The 26,745-nt window shown below is 36.5% G+C and overlaps 1 protein-coding gene across 4 annotated transcripts in view; it reads left to right on the top strand.

Annotated features, from left to right (window-relative positions):
- The window catches only part of PPFIA2 (PTPRF interacting protein alpha 2), a gene marked incomplete at both ends in the record, with an annotated part of 283,268 nt that overhangs the window by 207,587 nt on the left and 48,936 nt on the right, over positions 1-26,745 (top strand). For 3 of the 4 annotated variants that reach the window (XM_082279658.1, XM_082279659.1, XM_082279660.1), the window contains 5 exons: positions 322-438; positions 11,039-11,260; positions 15,423-15,569; positions 17,370-17,504; positions 26,377-26,460. In XM_082279658.1, the coding sequence (XP_082135784.1) occupies positions 322-438; positions 11,039-11,260; positions 15,423-15,569; positions 17,370-17,504; positions 26,377-26,460 (705 nt within the window). Of the gene's footprint in view, positions 1-321; positions 439-11,038; positions 11,261-15,422; positions 15,570-17,369; positions 17,505-25,873; positions 25,961-26,376; positions 26,461-26,745 lie in introns of all 4 variants that reach the window. The other variant, XM_082279657.1, reaches the window with a different exon arrangement.

Here is a 26,745-nt window from a genome sequence, read left to right on the forward strand (position 1 = left end):
TCTTATCCTCACAAAAAAATCAATGGCTAAGTGCTGTTTCATCTTTCAGGCTAAAAAACACCTGTCCTACCACAAAATTAGGATGGAAGACAAGCCAGTGTTGACTATTGTGTCATTTATGGATTCCTTTGTGTCCTTAATTGCCTTTAGACATCATGAATATGTTTGGGTTTTAAACCTCTCTGCATATAATGACCAAATTTTGCAAATACTAGAAAGGCCAACATAGAATTGAATTGTTAATAGATTTTAAAAATCACCTGCTCAGTATTTTTCTGGTTGTTTTATATACATTAACCACTTATTTTCTTTCTTTTGCAGATTGTAGCTTTGCGTGAACAAAATGCACACATTCAAAGGAAAATGGCAGCTGGGGAAGGGTCAGCTGAATCAGAGCATATTGAAGGAATGGAGCCAGGGCAAAAGGTTCATGAAAAGGTATAAATGTTAGTTGTCATTAAATCTAACAATCAGTGTGATAAATAATCATGCTTTAGATTTTAGTAATGTGAATATTTTATGGGATGTCTGCCTACTGAAACCCATATCAAAAAATTAGCTTGTTTAAATGGAGAACAAATGCAAATGGACAGGTCCTTGCTCTTTGATAGGATATTGAGTTAGACCCATAGCTTATAACAAATTTTCTTGGAATTTTTTTCATAATGCTACAATTTTGAGTACTATATGCTGCTGAGTGATCCTTTGTAGGTTGCATACAGAAGAGCAAGGTGTAGTGGCACGTGTGTGTGGAAGGCTGTATGTGCAAACATTCCTGCAAAAATAGACCCTAAGGGGATGACAGAGACCTAAAAACTAGAAAAAGTATTTTTTCTCTGTGCTGCCTATGGATGATCTTCAAATTCATGTCCATGCTCGTATAGAGAGAAGCTGCTTACGTAGCACTCCTTCAGTCAGAAATAGGTGTAAAGAATTCAGGCCAAGTATTTGCTGCTTATTGCTCAAAGATGACAAAATGTAGAGACTGATTTAGAAAAAAAGGTTTTTTCCTAAGCCTTAGATTTCCGTATTGACAAAAACCAAGCTGAGCATCTTCCTCTTTTGCTTCAAAATTGTTAAATTAAAATGATAGCATAACATAACATTTGGCAGACAGCTGAAATGAGTAGAGCTGCTGCTTGGAATTGTGCATTTTTGTGTAATGCCGTATGATGAACAGCGGCATAAATCTTACTTAGAAAAAATAGCTGTCATCATTACTTATTTTGTAGGCAATCCAATTTCCAATGGTGCGCTTGCAGTGCAAGCATTAATTTTACACATTTTGCAGTTTGTGTGTATTTTCTTTTGAGTAATCTATGTGTTTGAGAAACACGCAGTAAACAAACACTGTTCAGCTACAGTCCCCTCTTTGAAAAATCTTACTCAGAGACACATCTGTGGAATTTTGATAAACAGTGTACACCCCACTCGCTTGTGCTTTTAAATACAAACACACTGTTTAGCTGAAAATCTCTGATTTTCCACTTTCTTTCCAAGCTGTATCTTGTGATTTGAGCCACTGGGTTCACCGCTTGTAAGCAGAACTAAGTGGAAATAAGACTATCCATCCTTTAAGAAAACTTTATGTTTAGACACTAGTGAGAGGAATGAAATCCAACATAACATATTATTATCAATTTTTAATTGAATTTTTTTACAGCATTATGTCCACAAAACTCATAGGCTCCCTAATAAAAACACTTTGGGTTTGTCATGTTAGCTGAAATAAAGGTTTGTGCTTGCAAGTTTTTGCTCCTTACAGTAATGAAAGCATACTGGATATGGCATTAAGAGGAGGCTGTATTGACACCAGATGAACCAGTGCACTCTAATTCACATCCTCTGCACTAGCTGCTCTCTACTTTTCTACATTTACTTTAGTGGCCATCATCAATTCCTTATTATTTAGGCAAGAGAAACTTAAAAGCTTGCAAATATAGAAACTTGCAAAGAGGCCAACTTGCACAAAGAGAAGAGCTTTAAAGGACCTTGAAAACTTGTTTCAAAGAACACCTGACAAAGATCACTTGCTGTGAAAATTAAGATGCAACCATTTATGTTATCAGATAGTCTCCTACTTAGATCTGTGACCACTTGCTGTCACTCAGATCTTTCACTTAATCTCTAAGGACAATAGCCTGATTTCCCCACAAACAAAAGCCAGGAAAGAGAGAACTCCCAGTGAGCAAAGTGGCCATTGTGAAGTCTATTGAGAAGCAACTTGGGATGCAGCAACAGTGGAAGTGAACAGCCAGAAATAAGATACTGTAAATAAGTAGTTTGTTTTCAAATAAACTCATTATTTCCTACTGATATTTATTTCAGCTTCCATAAGAACCATGAAAGTTGAATTATTCAGTAAAACAGTATTTTCAGAAATGATCATATGCAAATTAGGGAGTATTGAAATTGCTTTGGAAAAGAGAGGATCTTATGATGTTTGTACACCTTTAATGTCCACCATTACAGTTGTAATTATATTTTGCTTATTTCTCTCTCATAATGGAGAATATTCCTAAATTCTGTGCCACGTATTTTAATTCAAATATATAAAAAATCATTGCAATAATTCTTCTGAAGTTAATGGAGTTTTATCAGAGACTAATATGCCTGAGGAATGACTATTTTATCCTCAAAGATGCCATGGATGTATCAAAAGTGTCCTGCTTGACAAATCCAGTTCAGCATGGATTTCTATTACACTGAAGGTACATAAGCTAACTATTTGAGTGCAGTGTAAATCTGGGTCTTTCTCCTTGGAAGCACACTGGTCCTACCCATAGTAAGGGTAGTTTTACCAACAGAAATTGGTAATTCCCTTCAGAACAATACCAGAATCAAATGGAAACAGATACATATACCAGGGGAGGTAAAAGAGCCTGATACTTCTGGTGCAATGAAGACCAGGTGTTATATTTTGTGAGGAACTCAGAGCCATATATAATTACTTTTTGCAAGAACAAACAGTTGGGTCTATTTTGCTTTATAATATACCTCAGGCTGTCACATTAAGCTTATCTAAGAATCACGTTTTTTCTTCTTACTCATAGCACTAACATATTACAATAATTAAATCAAACTTTCAAAATTAAATCAGGTTATGAATACAAAAATCTGTGAAAACACTGACAACAATTGTAGACATTGTATCATGTAGGAGTAAAAGGTGCTTTGCCAAGGCAAGTATAGTGGGCTAAAATGTTCAGAGCGCAAATCAAATACTATTAATAAAAGTAGCAAGCGTCTTTCAGAGCAATCATCAGAATCTGTTCTGGGTTTTGGACTTGATTATTTTTGGATTTTCTGATGTATGTTTTTGTATGATTAATAGAACACTGCGGAAAACTTCCAGTTTCAGTTTTTACTGAAAAAAGTTTATATCACATGCACTCTTTTGTTTTGAATGAATAAATTTAAAAAATCTTTCATTTCAACTGGTAGCTTAGTGAAATGGCAGAGAAAGGAGTGAAGGAAGGACATATGGAGCCTTCATCAGAAGCATCATTTAAAACTAGGACTTAGTAATGAAAGATCACCAACTGTCAAAGGGGTTTCTGGACCTTAGAGAAAAGTTTGCTGTAAGGACGCTTTGTTTACCTGTTTTCTGAGTGTAGTCAGAATGCAAGATGTATAAAATGTAGTGGGAGTGATGTATAAAATGTAGTGGGAGATGTGAATCGTGCCCCAAAGCATGTATTTTCTAAAATAGAGAAATAATACACTTCAGACACAAAATAAATTTGATAAGCAGATGATGGGTTTGCTTACAAGCAGTGCAGATATCTTTCTGGTTTTCTAATCATCTCTTTCCAAATTGATGTTTATAAAGCTAATTAAAGAATCATGTGCTGAGAGGGACTTAATGAAGACTGATGGCTTGATGCACCTGGCAAGGTGAGGCTTATTGAGTGAAAGGAATCATGGATATAAGCTGCAGTTAGCTTAGAAGCCTTCATGAGTCTAAAGAGTAAGTCTAGGAGTGTATGCACTGTTCTTTCAGAAAGAATCCAGGCTAATATTTTGTAAGTACTGTTCTGCTTAATAGTTTAGTATGTCTGCATGGCTATGAATACTTAGTGCTCACCACTATAGCATAAAGAGCTGCATGACTTATGCACGGTTTAAATGATAAGTCAACAGACTTCTCAAATCTTTGTCAAGAAATCAGTTCTTTGCTTGTTTCATATAAATTAACGTGCCTTCTGATCGTATGAGTTTCTTTTCCTTTTTACCTAGTAGAAACCCCTATATTCTACTACATATTAAGCCAGTTAAAACACACCTTTAAAGGGGAAATTTTGCAGGGGAATTTCACATTTCAAATACTCTGATAACTGACAGCGTGTGCTGACAGACCTTTGCTGGATGATTTACTGCAAGGAGTTGCCAGAACATAATTTCTAATGGTGGAATGGGGAGGCTACTAAGAAAAAGGTGCTAGTCAGGGCAAATGAGGACAGAGGTTGTGTGTATAGCTTGGTTTGAACAGCTAGATAGCCTTTATAATAAAGGAGCAGCAACTGATTGCTCTCTCCTGTGTGAGAGCTCAGGAAGTCATCTAATAGTATAAAAGAGAAACAGGCAGGCATTTTGGAAGAGACCAGCAACATGAAAAAAAATTCCCACCCATCAAGTGAATGCCCTCCCCTCTGTCATTTTGCAAAAGGACTAAAGTGGGACAGATGATCACAGACATCAGAAGATGAATAAGAGCTGAAAGCTGATCAGGAAACAGACATTCTAGATCTTCAAATTAGTAATAAAACTAGGAATCTTTTGATGGCTCAGTAGAAAGTGCAAGAGAGTGAGGATGTTTAGAGAGAAAAGTGCCAGAGAAGGTGGCTATTTTTACATCAGTAGTGGGGTAGGGGGGGAAAAAAATTCCAGTTGAGAGAATATTGTATTTGATAACTGGTTAGAGGTTGGAGACAGTTCAGAGTAACTGAAGAGGAGACCTCTAATGATCAGGAGATTACTGCCTGATGCAGACCAAAATGTGTGAAACAACCTAGAGAAGTAGAATAATTTTCAAACACAGAGGCAATCAAACACTTAGCTATTACTGTGACAGCTTAGGTGTAATGCTAGTGGGTTTGGCACAGCTTTACACACTGATTTGTGTACTGGTTATATGGATGATGATCATGCTGCATTTGCTTGTTTAGTTGTCCTTTGGGATTGGTCTATCACATAGCAATGTAACTCTGTTAGTACCAGGTTTTTTTTTAATGTTTTGTATGAGGCATTTGAATGGAATGGGGTGGAAGAATGCTACACTGTAGCAAAAAGCATCCTCTGTAACTTATTTATTCTTACATCTCAAACAGCATCAGTATTACTCTTTGCAGCATTGATTTTCACTCTTGCTCTCCTAAAAGTGACCTGTATAGTTTAGCTTTCTTTGATGGTTATTTTACTTACTTTTTGATATTTCCATGCTATAGAATTCAGACAAGTTTATTTGACCTGTGAAGTAAACTGTATTTCTGTCTCTTCTCTGATGGGGCCTTCATGATCAGATTTTCTAAGTTGGAAGGAACATCTCCACCATTATAGAGTTAAAAATAAATCTTTTTTTATTTTTTTCCCCTGGGATTTGAGACCAAATTTTCCAAATTTCCATGTGAGGACCATGGTGAAATGGGGTTTATGGTGCAGTGAACTTGCCAGTGCTCCTTTAAAAAAAGATTTAGAGAGTGTCTTAGTAAAGACTAGACATAGGGCACACAATTTTAGGGTTTAAATAAACAAAACCAAAACCAAAAAGAGAATACACATACACACAAAAGCCCCACCCACACAACCCACATGCTTATACCATAAAAATACTTGTTTGTTCTAGGAATTCTAAAAGACAAGACTTCTGAATTTTTAGATGACTTTCAATTATTCAAAGGTACCTTATGCTTAGACAGAGCTTAATTTAGTTCTCTGATGTGGAAATGCTTATGCTTATGGGCATCCTGTGAATCAGCTGTGCTCGTACTACTAAAACTCAGAGGCACAAATTAGGAGTTCTGTCAGGTTAATGGGTCCTGTCTCTGCTGCAGGTTGTTCAGAGAGAACCCCATGAGATATTATTGGTTTCCTTCTCACCACTCTCTGAGGTTAAATTCTAGCACAAAATACATAATTAATTACTGGTAGATAGTATTTAAAGCAAATATTTTGTGTCAAATTTTACACAAGTGGAGAAAAAATATCACGTGGAGGTGCTTTTTACTGTTCTTGGGATTTGCTTTTAAAAAATTAGGTTTTCATGTGTATTTTACCACATTGATAGTTCAATGTAAGTTCTTTCTACAAAATAAAATGGTAAAGAACTTTACTATATAACCTGGTACAATTTTACCATTCCTTTTGCTAACTTCTGTAGACTGGTGTCCCTACTCTTTTTTTTATTTTATCTTACTTTATGAGTTGCTCCAATCAGTTTGCCTCCAGTGTTATTTATTGCTAGGGTTTAATTGAAAGGGCAGTATGAATTAGATTAACAGAGACTCCAATATTCTGGATGAGCCTTATTTTACAATTTCTCATGGTGTTCCTTTACCATTGTTCTTGGTTTTTACTAGTGAACTAGTCTGCAGCTGGTTTTTCTTTCATTATCTCATGGTGGAAAGAAGCAGCAATATAGGGGGGGTGGGATTTCTGGTTGTTTGTAATGCTCCAATCTGCTGTCTTTCTCCCTGCTGACACTCCTATACAAGCAGCAGATTGTCTTACTGAAGTGCTTTTTGGATCTTGAAAGGAAGAAAACCAGATTCCAGGGATGTTATTTTCCTTTTCATACTGTTCAGTGGTAGGGAACATTTGCTTTCCTCCTCCATTTCCACAGACCTTAAGAAATTAAAATTTTACTTCTCCCCGTTCCACCCCAAACATTTCTTGTTTCATCCCTATTGTCCCCTCATTCCTGTCTCTGCAGTGTCACCTGTTAGAGTTAGTACCATCACTGTCATCAGATTTATTTGATGATTATTCCATCCTTTCTGTTTCTCTTCCTATCTTGTTTCACTATATTTGGATGAGACTGAAGGCTTGCTTTATGAAGGAAGGGTATCTCTAAAACCCTTGGTAACAACCGCTTTATTTATGTTATATCAGTTATTTATCTGGTGTGGTGTTATGGTGATGTAAGAGAAACAAAAAAGCAAAAAAACCCTCAGCTTACAAAAACCCACAACAGGCATCCTCTTGCTGTTGCTCTTTCCCTCATTTTTCCCAGGAGAGGAGGAATGTAAGTGCTGCATTGTTGGCTAGAGATGTCATTGCTCATGTACAAAGAATACACTTTGTTTGCTCTGACCTAGCTCAAGACAAGATGTCTTAAGGTTCTGTTGGGCCTTTCAGTCTGATGCCAGCCAGATTTCTCATGTGGCTGAGAAACCTGTAGAAAGGGGCAGGATTAGAGTCCAGAGACCCTTACAGTATGTGTAGCAGGCGAGCACACACTGCAGCTGTGTGTACCTGCCATGCCCGTAGAAAGCAAAAACGATGAGGGGGAAAATATTTGATGGTGCTGCTGCCTCTGCAGTATTGAAGTCTAACTAAGTAAATGTGATAGAAACAGATGGACTATCTGTATTGGGTAAACTAGTTAACAAAAAAACTCTCAAAGCACTGAAGCATGTGAGCTATCTGCCACATTTCTTTTTTTGAGCGAAAAATAGCCATTGGTAGTAGATTCTTTTGTGTGAGCTAATTGAACTTAAGGAGTGTGTCCATATGTGGCTTCTTCATGACCCCTTTTGATAGACAGCATCATAAAATTTGTTGAAGACTTCATCTGGATGATTAACTTCTAAGACAGATCTAGGGACCAGGTACATTTTTTGTTTTCTCTGCTAGATCGTTTTGACTAGGTCAAAAGTTTTCTTTAACATTCCCTCTTTAAATACTTCCTAATTGTTTTAGATTACTTTCAGTACCTCCTTTTCCACCACCACAACTAATTTGACACTATTTCTTCCATTTTTGGGGGATTTGGGCTAGTATAGGGATATGATACTCAAGAATGTCTACTTTGAAAGCTTTTTTTTGAGAATGCTCTTCTGAAAAGGTTTCCTTTAGTGCTTCAGGTAATAATTAGCAGAAATTTATTAAATTTCATTGTTTTAAACATTCAACTAATTGTTTATTTACAAAGGATTGTAATTAATATAGAGCAATGACATTGTAATTGATATATTAATTGCAATGGATTGCAATTAATATACAGCATCAACAAGAAGAAGCTCTTTGAATACCAGGAAACAAAAAAATTCAACAAGATAAAATAAATTCAGCCAGAGAAAGAACAAGAAAAGAATCAAACAAACAATTACAAGACAAGGGACATGGACATTATTCACAAACTCAGTAACAAAGAAGATGCTGCAGTTCTGTCACTCCAGCTTATTCCATAGGAAATTTCTCTGGAGCATGGGAGGTTCCTGCTCCTGTCACTAAATCAGAAAATGAATTTGAATCATCATCTACAGAATGTCTTTTGCTTCTACTGACATTGCATATTTTCACATTCTTGTTCAAGCTATTTTTTTGTGGGAGAGAGGGGAAATTATTATCATAACTGTTGATAAAAACCCTCCCTAAAAACTGAGGAATGTTATATCAGTTAATCCTTGAAATAATTCTTAATAACATTCTACCTGTTGTCTTTTGAAGTGATTGCTGTATATGATGTACTCATATAATAATATATCATAAAATAATAACAAGGCATAAAAGTCACAAAGTACCAGTTAAAATCACTTGGTAAACTTTTAAAGTATGCTTCAAAATTCTAAAAATACCAGATTTTAAACTGAGTGTTTAAAATTTTATTTGTGTCTTTACAGAAAGCTTTTTTTTATCCTGATCTTACTCAGGAAAATTAAAATGTTGACATTTTTAGCAAGTTTGGAATTTTAAATACCAACTAGCTCTATGTATGATTACAAGAAAAATGTAAAGTAAAGGTGAACAATGATTAGAATTAAAGCACTTTGTAAAAAGAGTTCATCAAAGAATTATGAGTTAAGTTCATGTGCATAGATCAAAATACATGCATGCATAATTGTCAGTCACAGCAGTGGTTTAGTGGTGAGAGACAAATTCTAACTGCAATATCACTTTCCTTTCCAGAATTCTCGGATACTAAGTAAATTAGTAGAAAAAGATTGGTTTTCAGGTTTAGTTTATCAGTAGTTTAGTTATTAATATCTTAAGGAAAAAAACTTCATTAATGAAAAGAGAATTCTTCTCTTGCAGTGGACATAGTCCTAGATATCACAGGTTGCCATTTCATAATTACCAGGGTTTATGTCACATAAGGTACATGAACACATGCCATTTATTGCATTTGAGATTTAGTATTTGGCTTATTATAACCTTGCAGCATTCCTGGACTGCTCTTCAGAGAGCTGCAGGGCAAATTCCATGCAAGATAAAATTTCCCAATCTGTGAAAACTGCTAAAATTGCTGTATGAGATTAAAGCAGTAAAACAGATTATAATTTTCGTAGATAAAAACTTTATCTTTAATTTTCAAAATGGAAGAAAATATGATGGTTTGGCTGTCTTATCCTGTTTGAGTATTTGAGTACTATTTTGTTTTTGACTGCTGCATATTAATAGCATTTTGATTCAAGGAGACAAATTGAACACTTTCCAAACATCAAACTGAGAGTAAATAAGTTTTTAATTTGCTATGGTCATCTTACCATGGTGTCCTGAAAGTAGATGAATGATGGTTCAGCAGCTAACATGAGATACCTAAAATATAATTAGCTAGTGTAAAGAATACAGCTTTGGAACTGAGTTATTTGATGTAACGAATTTTTAGTGTAATTTTATTCAGTGATCAGCAACAGGGCAGGTAGTCTTGATCTGGGTTCATTTTACAGCTGATTGAGAAAAGAATGTTGTTAAAGCCGTTAAATAATGTTCTTAGAGGCGTTAGAAGATTTCTTTAAAATATATTTTGACAATAATAATGCAAAGTGCTAATGAAAGCAATTCTGGTTTCCCCTCAGATCTTGCTAGGAATTTTTCATATATACATTATCACCTGAAGGACAATAAGCATCTCTTAGGGCCAGTATTTCTCTGTGATGTTTAAAATTATAGTTACAGAAAAATACTTTGTTCCTGTGCTCCATAATATAAATTTAATCAATAAAATTGTACATAATCAAGAAAGCTAATGACAGGTTGGGCATTTTGGTTTTATTTTTTCATGTTGCAGGTCAAATCAAATATTTCTGGTTTTGTTTGTTGGTTTTTTGCCTATTTTTTTGACATGAGAGAATTAAATTTGTATGAAACCATAGGCTTAGACTATGCTGGAAAATGTTAATATGAATATCTGTTGTAATGAGGCAATACCAGCAAGTCCTGCTGGTGAATGCACTTCTATCCTGCAATCTTTTATTTACAATATAAATCATATTGCTGAGATCATATCCCAAATGCACTGTGTGTAATGGAATCTTGATTTTTTTTTTCTTTATAACTATATTCATACCAAGGCTTTCAGCAGTACATAAATTACTTCATCAGAACTTGTTTTTAATGCAAATCTAACTAGTATGTTGTCCAGCGTGAAAGCACTTTCTGGCACAGTAAGTCTGTGATTTATTCATGTTGTTTCCTGTCTGCAGCATGGTGTATTTTGCAAATGACATTAACTTTGTTTCATTTAAAATGCTGTAAGTTTAGTTAAGATCAATGAAATGAATTTGGTGATTTTTTAGAAGTATGTTGCAATCTGTACTCAAATAGTCATAATGCCAAACTAAACCTTTTTTATGTATAGTATTCTGCTCTTAATGCCATTGTTTACATCTCTCTGTGATGCTACATTCTGGAATCCATTGATATGAATTAATCTTTTGCTATTTTTCTCGTAACTATACCTGTCTTATGTACCATGAAAATGGTTTTTTCCTTCCTAGTTGCTTTGGTAATTTTTAAAATAATCTTTGCTTTAGAAATTCTTTAGCTAGAGCCCACATTAAAAGATAATTAATCAATGTCACTTCTCCATTAACAGCGTCTATCAAATGGCTCAATAGACTCAAATGATGAAGCCAGTCAAGTTGTTGAACTTCAGGAGCTACTGGAAAAGCAAAACTATGAAATGGCACAAATGAAGGAGCGTTTGGCTGCACTGTCTTCCCGAGTGGGAGAGGTAGAGCAGGAAGCAGAGACCACAAGAAAGGAGCTCATTAAAACAGAGGAAATGAACAGTAAATATCAGAGAGACATTAGAGAGGTAAGGAATTCACCACACTCACCTCGTATTTCTTTATTGTTTTTCCTATGATATCTGCTACAAACTGATAGAGGCCAATGTATATGGGCAGCAAAAGCTGAGCACCGATGAAAGCCCTTAAACATAGGAGACAGAAAATTTAAATTAAGAAACAGTACTAGAAATTTATTTCTTTCTCTCAATAAATGAAAGTATAATTTAATTTTCCATCTCTTTCCTCCTCTTAAATTTGTGGTGTTTCTTCAGTGTTCTCCAGCATATCGTCTCTTAGGCAGATGTTTTCAGTGTGTGTGGATTGTTGGCTTCTAGAATCTATTTTAATATGTGTTAGTTACCTTTCTGTTACACTGCTTCCTACAATATAGTTATTTCATATGCATTTATGTATGCGTGTGTATGTATATGCATTTATATGCATATATTTAACCTGTTATTTCTAGTATTCTGGAAGGGATGTTCCTTCACAGTTTCCAATGCTTGGCATAGGCTCAAAGTCTCTTCACAATACTTTTTAAGTACTTAAAATATTTTTAAGTATTTTATCATTTTTGTCTAGTTACAAAGACTAGTTTTCACTGATCCAGGACTGTCAGACTGACCTCGATGCCCAGGAAGATCATGGAGCAGATCATCCTGAGTGCCATCACACTGCATGTGCAGGACTACCAGGGGCTTAGGCTCAGCCAGCACAGGAGTATGAAAGGCAGGTCCTGCTTGGCCAACCTGATCTCCTTCTATGATAAATTAAGCTGTGCAGTGGATGAAGGAAAGGCTGTGGATGTTACCTACAGGAACTTAAGTAAAGCCTTTGACACCATCTCCCACTACATTCCTCTGGAGAAACTGGCTGCTCATGGCTTGGACAGGTGCACTCTTCATTGGGTGAAAAATTGGCAGGATGGCCAGGCCCAGCATGGGGTGGTGAATAGTGACATATCCAGCTGGTGATATAGTGACAATAGTGACATATCACTTCTGGTGTTCTGCAGGGCTCGTTACTGGGGCCAGTCCTGTTCAATATCTTTATTGATGATACAGATGAGGGAATCAAAGGCACCCTCAGTAAGTTTACAGATGACACCAAGTTAGGCAGGAGTGTCGATCTGCTGGAGGGCAGGAAGGCTCTGCAGAGGGACTGGAGAGGTTGGATTGATGAGCCAAGGCCAATTGTATGAGGTTCAAGAAGGTGAAGTGCCAGGTTCTGCGCTTGGGTCACAACAACCCCGTGCAGTGCTACAGGCTTGGGGAAGAGTGGCTGGAAAGTGACCCAAAGGAAAAGGACCTGGGGGGTGCTGGTGAACAGTGGCCGAACATGAGCCAGTGTGTACCCAGGTGGCCAAGAAGGCCAAGGTCATCCGCAATAGTGTGGCCAGCAGGACCAGGGAAGTGATTGTCCCCCTGTATTTGATGCTGGTAAGGCCACACCTCAAGTTCTGGGCCCCTCACTACAAGAAAGATGTTGAGGTGCAGGAGCATGTCCAGAGAGGGGCAACAAAGCTGGTCAAGGGTCTGGAGCACAAGTCTGATGAGGGCTGCTGAGGGAGCTGGGGTTGTTTAGTCTGGAGGAAAGGAGGCTCAGGAGAGACTTTATTTCTCTCTGCACCTACCTGAAAGGAGGTTGTAGCAAGGTGGGTGATCTGTTCTCCCAAGTAAGAAGTGACAAGACAGGAGGAAGTGGCTTCGAGCTGTGGCAGGGATGTTTCATTTGGATATAAGGAAAATTTTCTCAACTGAAAGGGTGGTCAAGCATATGATCAGGTTGCCCAGGGAAGCGTTAGAGTCGCCATCCCTGGAAGTGTTCGTGAAATATGTTAATACGGCATTTGAGGACATGGTGATGCTACATTTATTGTGTGACTTGATGTTCTTAGAGGAGTTTTCCAACCTGAACAATTCTATGATGCTGTGATGTGCTTCTCCTTCTCCACCACTGCTACATTAAGTCACAAGGGGATTCTAATATCTCCACTGTATTTAACTTCGGCAAATATTGCTGTATCTCAGACACTTGATTGCCACTTGCTGCTTATCTTTTGAATACCACATTACACTGGCTGTGGGCTTAATTGTTTTCATTTCATTTCTTCCTAAGAAAAGCTGCCACTAATACGTTTGCATTTAGAATAATTACCAAATGCCAGTGCAAAATCTGCTGCAAAACATATTTGTAAAAGTGGAAGTGCCTTTGATTATTTCATGCTGCCACAAAAGATTGTCGTCCCAGTACAGAAAATTAAATACATGCAACAAGAAAGGGGTAGTTTCGTATAGTATAACTTATACAAATTATTTAAGTTTTTTCTTGTGTAATTTAACAAATTACATATGTAATAACTATATTTATGCTGTTGGTTTTTTCTGGCAATACTCAAAAAGATCAGCTGGATGTGGCCCACTTCAGGAGTAGCTATTCAGATTAATTTGTATGATCGCTATTGTAGGAACCCAGAGTGCCGAGAATATTTCTCTGCCTGTTTTTAAGGGTTTTACCCCCCTGAACAATACTGTTTTAACCTCCAACCTTGGAAAAAATTACCAACAGTCAGACAAGAACTAGAAAATACAGTAGTGTGACTTAGGTGATAGACTACTATGTAAGATTGTCACAGGGTGAAAAATTTAGAGGTTTTGGGCTTCTCTTTGTAGTAAATAGATAAGAGTAAAAAATATCAAAATGGAGGATTGTTGTTGTTCTCTAAACTTTCTTCTCCTTCTACTACTCCATATTCTGCAGTAAAAGTAGTGTGGAATGATTGGATAGAGAATTCCACAGTTCCTGCCTGTGTTACTGAATAACTGGTAGGAAAGTGAAAATAATGTACGTTTTTAGTAACAATTGGTTAAATTATCTTTAAAAGGCCATGTAAATCTTGATAATTATGCTTCTCTCCTGCTTTCTGTGCTCTATGCTGTACCTGGGTCACGCTAGTGGTTCTGTTCCTCTGATAAGACTTAATAAACAACTATCTGGAAGCATTGAAACTCAAGGAAAAGTCTCAGTTTATCTTTTGAAACTCCTTGCAAGGACTTTTAGAAAATTTTCTCCTATCAGGAGGGATTTGATTTATGGCACGGTTCGGTGTCAACTATGTCTTGAAAAATACTTACTTCAACACTGCTTTCATAATGTAATAAAGCAAAATCAGTAAGGCATGCCTATCAGTAAATATTTTCATTGTGAAAGGTTATGTGGCAACATGTAACTCTTCTCAAGAGCCAGACACAACTTTAAAGCTAATAAAATTTTCTAATTTCATTAAGATTTATTGAAGAAAAATAAAAAATATAATAGAGAGAGTAATGAATAGCCTAGCTAAATTATAGCAATTGATTTCAGTGAGACCAGCTTTTAAAACATAAGAAAACCTCAAGATCTTAGAGGAGTCCTCCCCATAGCATATATGTATAGCATACCCATATGTTATGGTTACAGTTATGTATCCAACATTATGGTCACTTGTTTTCCTGAAATTTCAGGACATGTCACGGGATGTCTGCTACATGTTCTTCAGAAGAAAATTTTAGCAGAACCCAGGAATAAGTATAGGAATGTGCATGTATTTTTTTTTTACCCCATGTCACTGTAGTTATGTTTCTACTATTATGTAACTATATCAATTTTTATAAATTTTGATCAAGCTGTTGTTTAAAAAACAAGCAAGTAAATGTGAGCTTTGTTTGCTATGAATTTTGCATTGAAAAATATAGAAACTAGAAACATATGCAAAAGGTGAAGTTTGTTTCTGTTTGCTGTATTCAACTGCTGCTACTGCACCAGGGGAGGTTCAGGTTGGACATGAGGAAGTCCTTCATGGAAAGGGTAACTGTGCATTGGAATGGGCAGCCCAGGGAAGTGGTGGAGTCACCATGCCTGGATTTCAGAAAAGACTGGGTGTATGATCGGTGCCATGGTTTAATTGACAAGGTGGAATTGTGTCATAGGTTGGACCTGATGATCTCAAAGGTCTTTTCCAACCTGGTTGATTCTGTCATTCTGTATCACAGCTACAGGAAATCCCAAAGAATTCTCTTTAAAACTGAAGATTTACTTCTGAGCATACCTTACACTCCTGTCTACTACTAGCATGAAAATTAAACCATTATAAAATTATGTAGTATTTTAATTGTGCGATTCCTGATGGGAGTTTTTGTGTCACATTAGGCAATGGCACAAAAGGAAGATATGGAAGAAAGAATAACTACGCTGGAGAAGCGCTACCTCAGTGCTCAGAGAGAATCGACCTCCATACACGACATGAACGATAAACTGGAAAATGAACTGGCAAACAAGGAAGCCATCCTGCGTCAGGTGCTGTACCTGCCTTAGTCAGTTGTTTTCTTCATACCCAATGAAAATGAATGTCTGTTTACTATAAGGGGTTTCCATTAGGTGAATCTGTTCAGTTTCAATCAACAGATTCAGTTAATCTAAAAAGTCCTAAATTGTTCAGCACCTCTAAATGTTGTATCAGCTACTACAGCTGTGAACAATAATTTCAATGTGTACTTTCAATGTTGGAAAATAACTGGGTTTTCTGATAGTCTTGCAAAAGTGCACACAGTCTTATTCCCTAAGTAGTAGAATATATTTGCTTCTTATGTAAGAATTTTGGAATTTTATTTTCTAAAAATTAGTCTGAGCTAAAAAAATTCCTTTCTTCAGGAGAGAGAAAAATTTGTATGTAATATATTCTAATGATTTTACAGATTAGTAGAGTGCAAATAAAATTTTAAAATGATAGATGAACTGTAAATATATTTTAAGAAAGCTTAAAACATGACTGTGCAGCTTTCTCTCATGGTACTTTGTTTCCATGGTGATTCCAAATCTGGAATGTAAACTGAACATAAAACACTGCTTTGTAATTTGAGGAATATGATATAAACTGAAAGCAAACATGAAATGAATATAATTCATAATGTATAATTCAAACCCAGCCTCAGTATCAGACTTCCTTTTTGCCTAGCATGTTTTTAAACAATTTGAAGTGTTATTTGGGAAATTAGCATGTGTGATGTGATGTGATAATCTCTGCTTCTATAATTGTATGAAGATATATTTGCACACACATGCATGCATCCCTCTGTGTGTGTGTGTGCATATATGTATTTGACTACCTCTTCAGGGAAATTAAACCATCAGCACTCAAACTCTCCAGCTTTTTCCAGCTTCCTTAGACTATTTTAAGAGGTGTCTTCAATTGTCAGAGAAAAAAAACACTCAATGATGGGAAAGGAAGGTACTTGTATCGGAGTTCTTATTGTTGCCAATGTAAATCATGCTGTGCTGCAGAGTTCTGCCTACTCAAAGCAGGAATCAAAACAACTAGGTTTAGAGTATATATGGTCAGACCTGAAGTTGATTTGCAGCATTGAGATGGTAAAAGCCTATCTTTTCATGCTTTTTTAAAGACAAAAAAAAGAATCTACAATTGCACGCCTTTTTCATTTTGTCTTGTATTACCTGGATTGAACAAGAAAGCAGTAACCATTAAAAGATCATAATTGTGTGGTGCATCTCAGTAGGCCAGAAAATGCTGCAGTTATAAAAAGTCCTCTTATTTCTCTTTAATAGTTATCACAGATTAATCAACTTCACCTCTGTAAAATGAGATTTAATTGTAATGAATGAAATGTCAGTTTTAACTTGTCATAATATATGATTGGATTCATTCAGAAAATTTTTTGGCAATTTACTCATGGAATTCCATCCTTTCAGAATTGTACATCTTTCCCATTTTAGCTCATATGTAAACTTTTCTGTAAGATGGACCATTTCCATTTAGAAAATTCTTGTTTAACTGGTACCAGTACTATTATTTTGCTCAGATAAATACCACATCCATCAGTGGAGCTTTTTCATCTTAATTAGTGCCATTTTACAACTTTTATTCACCTTCCATGATCCTTGAGCCTCAAATCAGTAGTAAGTCTGGCAGCCTACAATGTTCCATGCTTGAGTTAATACCTCTCTGATAAGCTCTCCCACACTGAGGGGTGACTTGCCTGTTAGTTTAGCTATCATTTCACTGGTACTTTAGAAAGGGAAGGAAAATTCCTAATGTTGATTTTTATTTTTTATTCTTGTTTATCTATCTTTGGCTTTCAGTTGGAAGACAAAAACAGACAGCTGCAAGAGCGTCTCGAGCTGGCTGAGCAGAAGCTGCAGCAGACAATGAGGAAAGCTGAAACCTTACCTGAAGTGGAGGCTGAACTGGCTCAGAGAATTGCAGCTTTGACTAAGGTACTGAGAAATAGGCTCATTTCAGAAGCCCCATTGTTTAACACTGATTTGCAACCTGATTCCTCACCTCAAGGACAAAACAAAGGTCGCATCCAGCCGATTTGGAAGAAGAAAATGTTTCCAGATAAGTATGGGCACAGGACTGGTTTAAGTGCCGTGTTTGTAATTCTTAGCATTTTGGCGACAGGAAAAGTAGCTATCTGTAAGTTAGCCTAGGCCATATTTACAAAGGAGTAATGAATTTCCAATACATTTGAGCATTACTTGCTCTAGGAGGACTCACTTTACTGTATAAGAGTTTCTAATTTAAGGGTAGGCAGTGAGGGAAGTCCCTTTCCTACAGGTACTTAGTTCTTCTGGATGTTTTCATATACCACATATAGAAACAACATCTAGTTTTATTGCAATAAGTGCTATAAAATCAAATCCTGGTGGCAGGTGGGATTATTTGCGCAACACAAATGAAGACAACTTGCAGTACATGCTACAAGCTTTGCTGTGAATGATTCTTTGTATCTTATATATGCAAAGAAAAATGTGAAACCTTGAGCAGATTTCAAATTGTTTTTTCTGATAAATTTGTTATATGGCTGCTATCTTGCAGAGAAATAAGAAGATAAAGATAAATTTTCCATAGCGTTTTTTATATTTGGCCTCTAATGCTTACAGGTGTGCATGCAGATAATACTATAGCTCAAGTTTTACCAGCTTCATAAAGACATATAATGAGGTTTACTCTTAATCTCTTAAAATCAGACAAAGGAAAATGCATTTAAGAGGCTGTATTATAGATAATTCTGATTTATCTAAATTTTCCTTTTTTTATTGCCAAGGAATGTTTCTAACTATTTATGTGCTGAGCTATTTTTAAATTTGATGGACTTTTTCAGTTTTTATGATTTTCCATTTTAGTGAAGCCTTAAATGCTGAGCATCACATTAATAAAGTCTGATTTTTTTAAGTAATTTAGTCAAGTAGAAACAGAGAAAGGAAGATTTTTGGGGGGATATGTGTGGGGTTTTCTTTCATTAAGGCAAGATTATTATTCAGTAATCAAGGGTTTGTGCTGTCACTTTAGGTTTGTATGAATGGGTGCAAATCTAAAAGAAAGACTGAAAATTGGGGGAGGTGGTGGGGGGAGGAAGGCAAGAAGAATCAGCAAGAGCTACATGAAATGCCAAATAAATTTCATTGGATTTTAATAAAAACTCAGGTGCACATAACAGCAATCCCTTGGCATTTTAACTTTTTTTTTCCCAATTGTTTCTGATTCAGCATATAATCATATATTCTAATGCCCTCAGTAGCTTAAAAATACTGCTTTCTATTTTAAGAGGATTTTTCCTGAATAAGTTCTCCAGCAATTAGCCACCAGTAAGTATTTGGCAGTCTCAAGCATGTCTTTTTTTGCAACTGCATTTTTCCTTGAACATATATTAATGACAAACATTGTAAGAAGAAATCCCATTTCAACCATGCAGAACACTCAGGGACTTCCATGAGATACCGTTGTTATTGTGACCATAAAGCTGCAATATACATCTCCGTTTGTCTTCTTACATTATTTCATGGGATGTGGTTAGAGAGCTGTGAACAGAGCTGATGCTCCACCCCATTTCACTTGGATATATTTGATCAAAGTTTTTGCCAAGTGGGAAACTCTGAGAAGTATGTGAGGTTATAATGCTGGTTCTGTTCATTTCTCAGTGATTACATGAAAAACTGAAGACATGTATTTCAGTTAAAATTGTGCTGCCTTGGAATACGTGACATGAAGAAGAATGTCATAATTTGGCCAATAGGCTAAATAAGCCTGTGGTTTATGTATCTTGTATATAATGTCTTTTCAAACTGTAGAACTTATTAAAGTGCTGGTTTGACAGCTCTGAAGTTTAAAGTCCATTACTTTTCATGGATCAGATAATGTGGCTCTGAACCAAGGACAACACAGTAATCACGGCAGCTTACTTAAGTAGTTTTAAGTTAGCTAGTTGGTGTGGTCAGCTATTCACTGACAGCTGCAAGACCTACCTAAGGGGCTGAATAATGTTTGATTAATTTTGCCTTGGTTGGACTTTATGCCAACATACATGCTGTCTGTAGGACTCAAATTATCTGGCTGCAGAATCCCTGGACTCTGCCTACCTGAGCTATGTGATCACTGCAGTGTCTATGTATATTAAGTGAAAGATGAGCCTGCAAATCAGCTACTACTGTGCTAAAAAAAAAGTCGAAACTCATTTCCCTTCGTTTAGGACTATCTCAGTGAAAGTGGCTTCTCTGAGATTAATGGGGTTACAATTGTATGGAAGAGGTGAGTTGAGCCTAACATGCTTTATATGTATTTTAAAGGAAACTAATATGGGTTATGTGCTTCACTATGGGTAAAATATAAGACTGATTGTGGAGATAAACCAGAACAAATATGTTCTGGATTTGGCTGTGATTATTTCCCTACCACCACCACCTCCATAGATTTAAAAGATGCATGTTGCAGTTCTGCATTAAATTTTTTATATTCTTGCTCATAATAAATCTGGGTTGGGATTCTGCAAAAGAAGGCTATAGATTGTGATCTTTCTATGGTGTCAGTTTTTTAAATTAGTTGGTTTTCCTTTTTTATGTATATAAGCTAGTGATATGTCTTTCTGCTACTTTTCCATGCCCAAATTAGTTCATAAGGAGTGAACTTCCAAAAATTTGGACTATACAGTGGTCTCGGATAAGTACCTGTAAATTTACCTGAATCATTTGAATTTTGGCTTTGTTTTCACTGTGTTCTGCCCATTGGGTGAGCAACTGGAGGGTTAGTCAGCCTGTGGCAGACTAACCTGGAACAGCATGATCCCATATTCTGTGCTGTCCTGCCTGGCCATCACACTGGTATCTGTCTGGTCATGACAAGTAGCACAGCTCTCAGCATGTATCCCAAGATTCAGATTCCCATGACTCATTGAGCTGCCTTCTACTCACTCTCACAGTATTGATCTGTTTGCCTGCCCTGGAGAACAGGCAGTTCCTAGTAGAAAGAACCTCCCTCCTGTATTAACCTTTCTTTATCCCACAAAATGTTTATTTTCCTCAGAAGGGGCAGACATTGGAGCATCCAGAATCTTCAGATGGTTAGTCTGTCAAACACAGTTTCTCCTTGCATGTGTTCAAGGAGGGGTCTTGGAGAGCCAGCCAGCATCCACCTACTTCCATTCACTCACTCCCGCTAGTAGTCCTTCACCCCTGGGTGCTTGTGCAGCAGAGGTACCAAGTCACTTCTCTGATCACAAGACAGCAGTGAGCATTTCACTCCATCCTTCCTGTATGCAGGTCACCAGAAATACCAGCCATGCTTTTCAGCTGCATAAGAGAAGCACTGAGATGGAGAAGAGGAAGCCATATCATAATAAACTACATTTAGCATAGTAACACCTTCAGTTAATTTTAAAGGTGATAAAAAATGACTTGAGAGTTGGAGGCAAGTGGGACATAATGCTTGTTTTGTGCCAGTGTGTGGATGTGGTTTGCTTTAAGCAGGGAAGAACTTGCAAAACAAGTAAAAGGAGAATATCTGCCATGAAAAGAATGCAAAGAGAAGGAAGTTCCCCTGCAAGGAGCAGATGTGGTTCATACAGAAAGCTCTCTGATAACAAGAGAGAGAGACAAGATATTGTGTTACGTGGAGAAGGAAGTTGATAAATCCTCTTACAGGCTAATAAAAATATAAATCTTCGAAGGGGAGGGAAGCCAAAGAAAATTTCACATTTACAACACATTCCTGTCTTCTCAAAACACCCCTCTTATTATGCTTCCCTTTTCTTGGGAGATTTTGCCCCAATAGGAGGAAGAAATGAAAGAAGCAAATTTGACAAAGCTAAATTGAAGGAGTTGCATACTAAACTTAGGAGGTACAGAAGGTAGTGGGAAAACGAAGGAGGGGAAAGAATGCGTGACTATCTAGTGACTGAAATGTTGGGGTTTAGAAAAAGAGGACACCGAAGCCAATTCATTTTTTCACATTGGTAAGAGGTTAGATGTGAGCATGTGAGCAAGTAGCTGATAACTTTGTGAGCTGTTGCAGCTCTGTCACCATGACCACCTATTTTCACCTTCAACTTCATAGCTCAGTTCAATAATGCATTCTTTCTTTGTGAATAACTCCCTTATTCCAAGGATAGACTAAAGAATGTGTACCATAAGATGCCAGTAGAAAATCTGGATAGTGCAGGTATTCAAAAGTCAAGGTCTCAAAGCTGGGGAAATTGCTTTTACCACTAGAAAAGTTCAGATTTGTTCCTGCAGCTCAGCACAAGGAAAAGAATTCTGACACCTATATTATACAAGTGATTTCTGCATCTGAAATTGGATTTCTTTCTTTTCAGCTAAGATACAAAGACCTAGAAAATGTGCAGTGCCATCAGTAACAGATGATGTGTAAGCAACACCTTTTTTTGTGGGTGCATTAGCAGCAGGAGCACCAGCAGAATTTTAACAGGGTTAGAGGTCACACAAGCTGCTTTGGTATTCCCTCAATGCAGAGTTTTCCTGCCTGTTACTACCTTGTGCTGGCTACTCCATGGCATGCAGAGTGCAAAGTGAACATTTAGACTCATGCTGGTTTCTTGTAGGGGTCAGACATCATTCGTTTTTGTCCATATATTTTTAATCCAGTTTAAGATGCATGATTTCCTGAATCTATTTATAACTGAATGTTCTGGCTAAATGCTTTAAATGCTAGTTGCTGAATACCACACAAGGTGTCTTATTACTCCTCCTGTACTGAGTAGGAGCAAACAGTCATGCAAGTCTTATGTTGAAGAAAGAATGTAGGGGTTGCCAAGCAAGTAGCTCTACTTCACGGTTTTTACCTCAGTTAACTCTTAGTAAAACAATTTGGAAGAAATCCAGCTTTTCTTTAAGAACCTCAGAGTCCACAGTTGTCTGTTTTGTCTCATGTGTGCCAAAATTCTGCTACAGAAACATGATAAGCACTGGTGTCTCAACCTCTGCCTTGTGCATCAAACTACAAGGCTGAGATGGAGACATTCAATATTTTTATGGTAGGCTGCCAGTTCTCTCAAAGACCTTATTCCAGTGATAATCTCTGGGTCTGACTAAGATGCATGAACAACAAAAAAGTGGAACTGCCACAGGTATACCAATCCTAAGAGCATGGCCTGGGGAAGTCCTTAAGGTAGGACTTGAAAATCTCTTAGCTAACAGCTGACTTGCTACAGGGTTTTTTTGTTTGGAGGGGTCTCTTTGAGACGTAGGCTGGGGGCCTTCCTCAATGTAAAGGGCAATGGGAGCTGTTGAAACCCTCATTTTGGGAGTTTGTTCTAGCTGGGGCCGCTGGTTACTGGAGCTCTTTGTCTGCAGGTGGGTTTCTGCAAGTCAGAGAAGATAGGAGTACATACATGTGTTTCTGTCTGCCCTTTTGATCCCCATCCCTGCTGCAGGGGGCTGCTCCTGCAGTTGGCACATAATAACCAGTGGTTAAGAATCCCTAAGCAGCATTAGAGCCTAGAGTAGGTACTAAGTCTGTGCACCTGTGCTTGTTCTCTGCCAGACAACCCCTTGAGCCTAACTATTGATTCTCTTGGCTATAAAATAATTTGGTCCTTTTAGAGTAATACAGAATAACACTTTCAGAACAAATGATGCATAAAGGAAATACAAAATATTCTAACACATTTGCAGTGTTTAGAATAATGACATTTGTTTTGATTCTAAGGCATATTGAATTTTAATTAAGTTTCAAGTTTCTCTGTTCTACCAAAGAGATGTAAAGGTAGATGTTTCCTTTTATGATAAAATGCAAAGTACAGGTACTCTGAGACACATTCAGGAAGAATTTTTTATCTAGGATTTACAGATGAAAATTTTAGTATTCTAATGAAATAACTGAAAACTATAACACAAGAAGATTTACATATAGCTTAAACATATACCTTGCTGAATTATTAAAGCAGCAGGAAGTTATGAAGTAACATGTACCTATAAGAATCTTAAGAGAACATCATGTTCTTTCAAGAATATTTATATAAGAATTCAGATAACATACATAATTCTGACAATAATTTCATTCCTTCTCTTCTCCCCAACAATTGTTAGACCTAATACCACAATTATTTTCTGCATCGAAAAGATCTGCTAGAGGGATAAGGTACTGTGGCATGGTTTGGACTGAAAAATTTACATTTTTGTTTTAAAAAAAAGGTAAATTATACAGCTAACTAGGCAGACTGTCTTTTCAAGGGCAGGTTATGACTGACAGCACCACATTTCAGAGGACTTGAATGAGATCCCTTTGAACCTAGAGGTTTTGCTTTGGTTATCTTCATATTTTGCATTAAGCTGCAATTAAGTGTATGGAAGCAGTGAAGTTTAAGTAACTTGCTTTTAAGTCTCACTGTCAGCTAATGAAGCTTCTAAGGATTTTAATTTTGTGGGAAGGTGCCCCCAGTGGGTACTATATCTCCCTCTACGAAAATGGCTTCAAAAGAGGTAGAATTACTTAAATCTTCTCAGAGCTTTGATGATTTCAAGTCATCTCATGACCCTTGGAAATGCATTAAGGGAAGGCCTTGAACCAGTACTGCAGCCAGGACTCAAAAAGGGGAAAATTCTATATTCTACAGAGCAGGATAAAACTTCGTCACTCTGTGGAAAGATGTCTGTTGTGCAGTCACAGGGACTTAACTTTTTCAACCCTATTTTTCTAATTACCCAGTTGGGAGAGGAAGCGAGGCATTAGCACTTGCATGCTGAAACCAACTGATACATAAAACTGAGAGATAAGTTAAAAAACATCATAGAAGTGTTGTTGCTGGTCGAAGTTGTACTAAATAGACAAAAGAGTTTTAGCTAATATGTAAGTTCAAGTACATCACAATATGCCTGCTTCATGATCAGAAACAAGAACTGCACTTATTAAATGAGTTTAATTACAAAGACTTTCTCTTAAATTTTGCAAGAATCTGAGTTTTATGAATATACTATGGAAAGAATACCACTGGTCTTCAAAATTAAGCAGTATTCTCATATTTATACAAAACAGAATTTTCTCATGTGAATGTCTTCATATCAAAAACTGCAGTTTATATTTATAAATGACTAGATCACAGGATTGCTTTCTGTATGATCTTTTGGTCCTGATAATGCTACTGAGTTTAAGTTATGGGTAATTTTAAGTTATTATGAACATCTGGCATTACTTTGATATCTATTCCTAATTAATCTGACAAATCATTAGTAGATAAGCATATGAAAAATAGTCTCTAAAAATGCAGCTGTAAAATTAGTATTTCTTGTGTATATTAAAGTTTGCTCATCTGAAGATGGAGTTCAGATGTCTTTTTGAGAGTAAATCTGACAGAGTGAAATAGCATTTGACAAGCGCGAGCTCACAACTCAGTCATCAGTAGCACTCTCCATACGCCTTATGCACATTCCTGTTTCCATAGCAACAAAACCAATATAGCCTTTCCCTTTTTTAAAGGGCTTTTAAAATTTTTGAATAATAACATAGACTTGTTTGATATGACAATAGCATGAATATTCATGTTTTGCCTAAAATGACCTAATTAAGGTCAACTTCTGTCAGAAATAGTAGTGTCTTTAGTTGGATTACCATTTCTATACTCAGTAATAACTTTCCATTATTATTAATGAATTTTTATTTATAGGTTCTTCTTTTATCTGATGACCTTGACCTTACAAAGAGGTCCACCAGGGTGGATCTTTTCAAAGGGATGAAAACTATATTGTTTATTTGGATGAAAGGCCTTATGTAGTGTATTCTAAAATGGCATATGAAAGCTTGAGCCTTGTCTCTTTTGACATTCTATCTCTTTTCTAGAAATTAGGGAATGTATCATGGCATTGCATAGTGGTGTAACTGACTGAATCCATTACTTAGTATTTATGCATTGTATTCATTCCTAGAAAATGGTAGAAGAATTATACAGGAATTTCTGATGTTGGCTGCTGAGAGCCTGGTTCTGGTGTTCAGTTTACAAATTAAAAAAAAAAAAAAAAAAAAAAAAAAAAAAAAAAGAGAGAAACAACATTAGACAGTATCGCTTTGAATCCACTCTGTAGTAATGTGTCATCAGCCAGCCATCACTAACCTTGAACTTTCATGTGTAGGTTGATAGCTTCTTTAGCATTCCATTATTTTCAGTTTCTCCACATCAACTGCATCTTATTCACCAAGTATCAGTGTAGTTTATTCCATGTAAAAATCTGTCAGTTAAAAGAATTAAACTTTCAGTCACACTTTTCTTTTAAGCATTCTGTGCTGTGTTCTGTTCAGTGTCAGTGTCTTTAGTTCTGATTTTTCAATTTTGTCCCTCTCCTTTTCCTTGACTTGTTAGTCTGATCCAACCTCTTCTACCTCATCTGATGATTATCAATATGTTATGGAAGCTAAACTACAAGAAATGATCTCCATACGTAGGAAGGTAGTCCTACTGGACTTTACTTTCTATTGCTAAATAGAATCCATCTGATTTGTTTTCATTTTCTTTAACTTTTTTTTTTAATTGATAATCAACCATCGTGCAGTTCAGTGCTTCAGGAGCTTACAATTTTACGATGGCAGGTTTGTGTTCAAACCATGCACAGTCTGCATGTTACATTTGGCTGATTTCATTGCTCATAAATAACTCCAATGTTTTGCTGATGCTTGGATGTAACAGGCCTTTGTAGCTGACACATTTCAAGCAATGCTGTTCAGCTGCCTGTTTAAATAAAGTTTATTTTTGGAAAACTAAGTTTGCAGTTAGTAGTAGCTTGCTTTATGTTTTGTTTAAACTTTACTGAGAAAAAAACTTCTAAAGCCACCTAAATTATAGAAAGTCTTTCTATTTTTTTACAGGCAGAAGAAAGGCATGGAAACATTGAGGAACGTATGAGACACTTAGAAGCTCAACTTGAAGAGAAGAATCAGGAACTTCAAAGAGTATGTGTATTGCAGCTTTTGTGAACTTTTCATTTGCCAGTACAGTGCTACATTATGTACTCCAGCATCCAAACCTACCTAACTGTAAATGTTTTATTTGTAGCAGTGATGGCAGCATTTTCCTTCTTTACTTCACCATCTTAATATACTAGTTTACATCTAGTTGCAGAGTTGAAAACATTCTGCTGTTACAAAAATGGATGTACATTAATCAGTAACTGTAATTATATTTCCTATGGAATTCTTTTAGATTGTTACAGTTACCTTTTTTTTTTTTTTTTTAAT

Source organism: Coloeus monedula, assembly GCF_965178545.1.
Source record: "Coloeus monedula genome assembly, chromosome: 4".
In the NCBI taxonomy this organism is placed as follows: domain Eukaryota; kingdom Metazoa; phylum Chordata; class Aves; order Passeriformes; family Corvidae; genus Coloeus; species Coloeus monedula.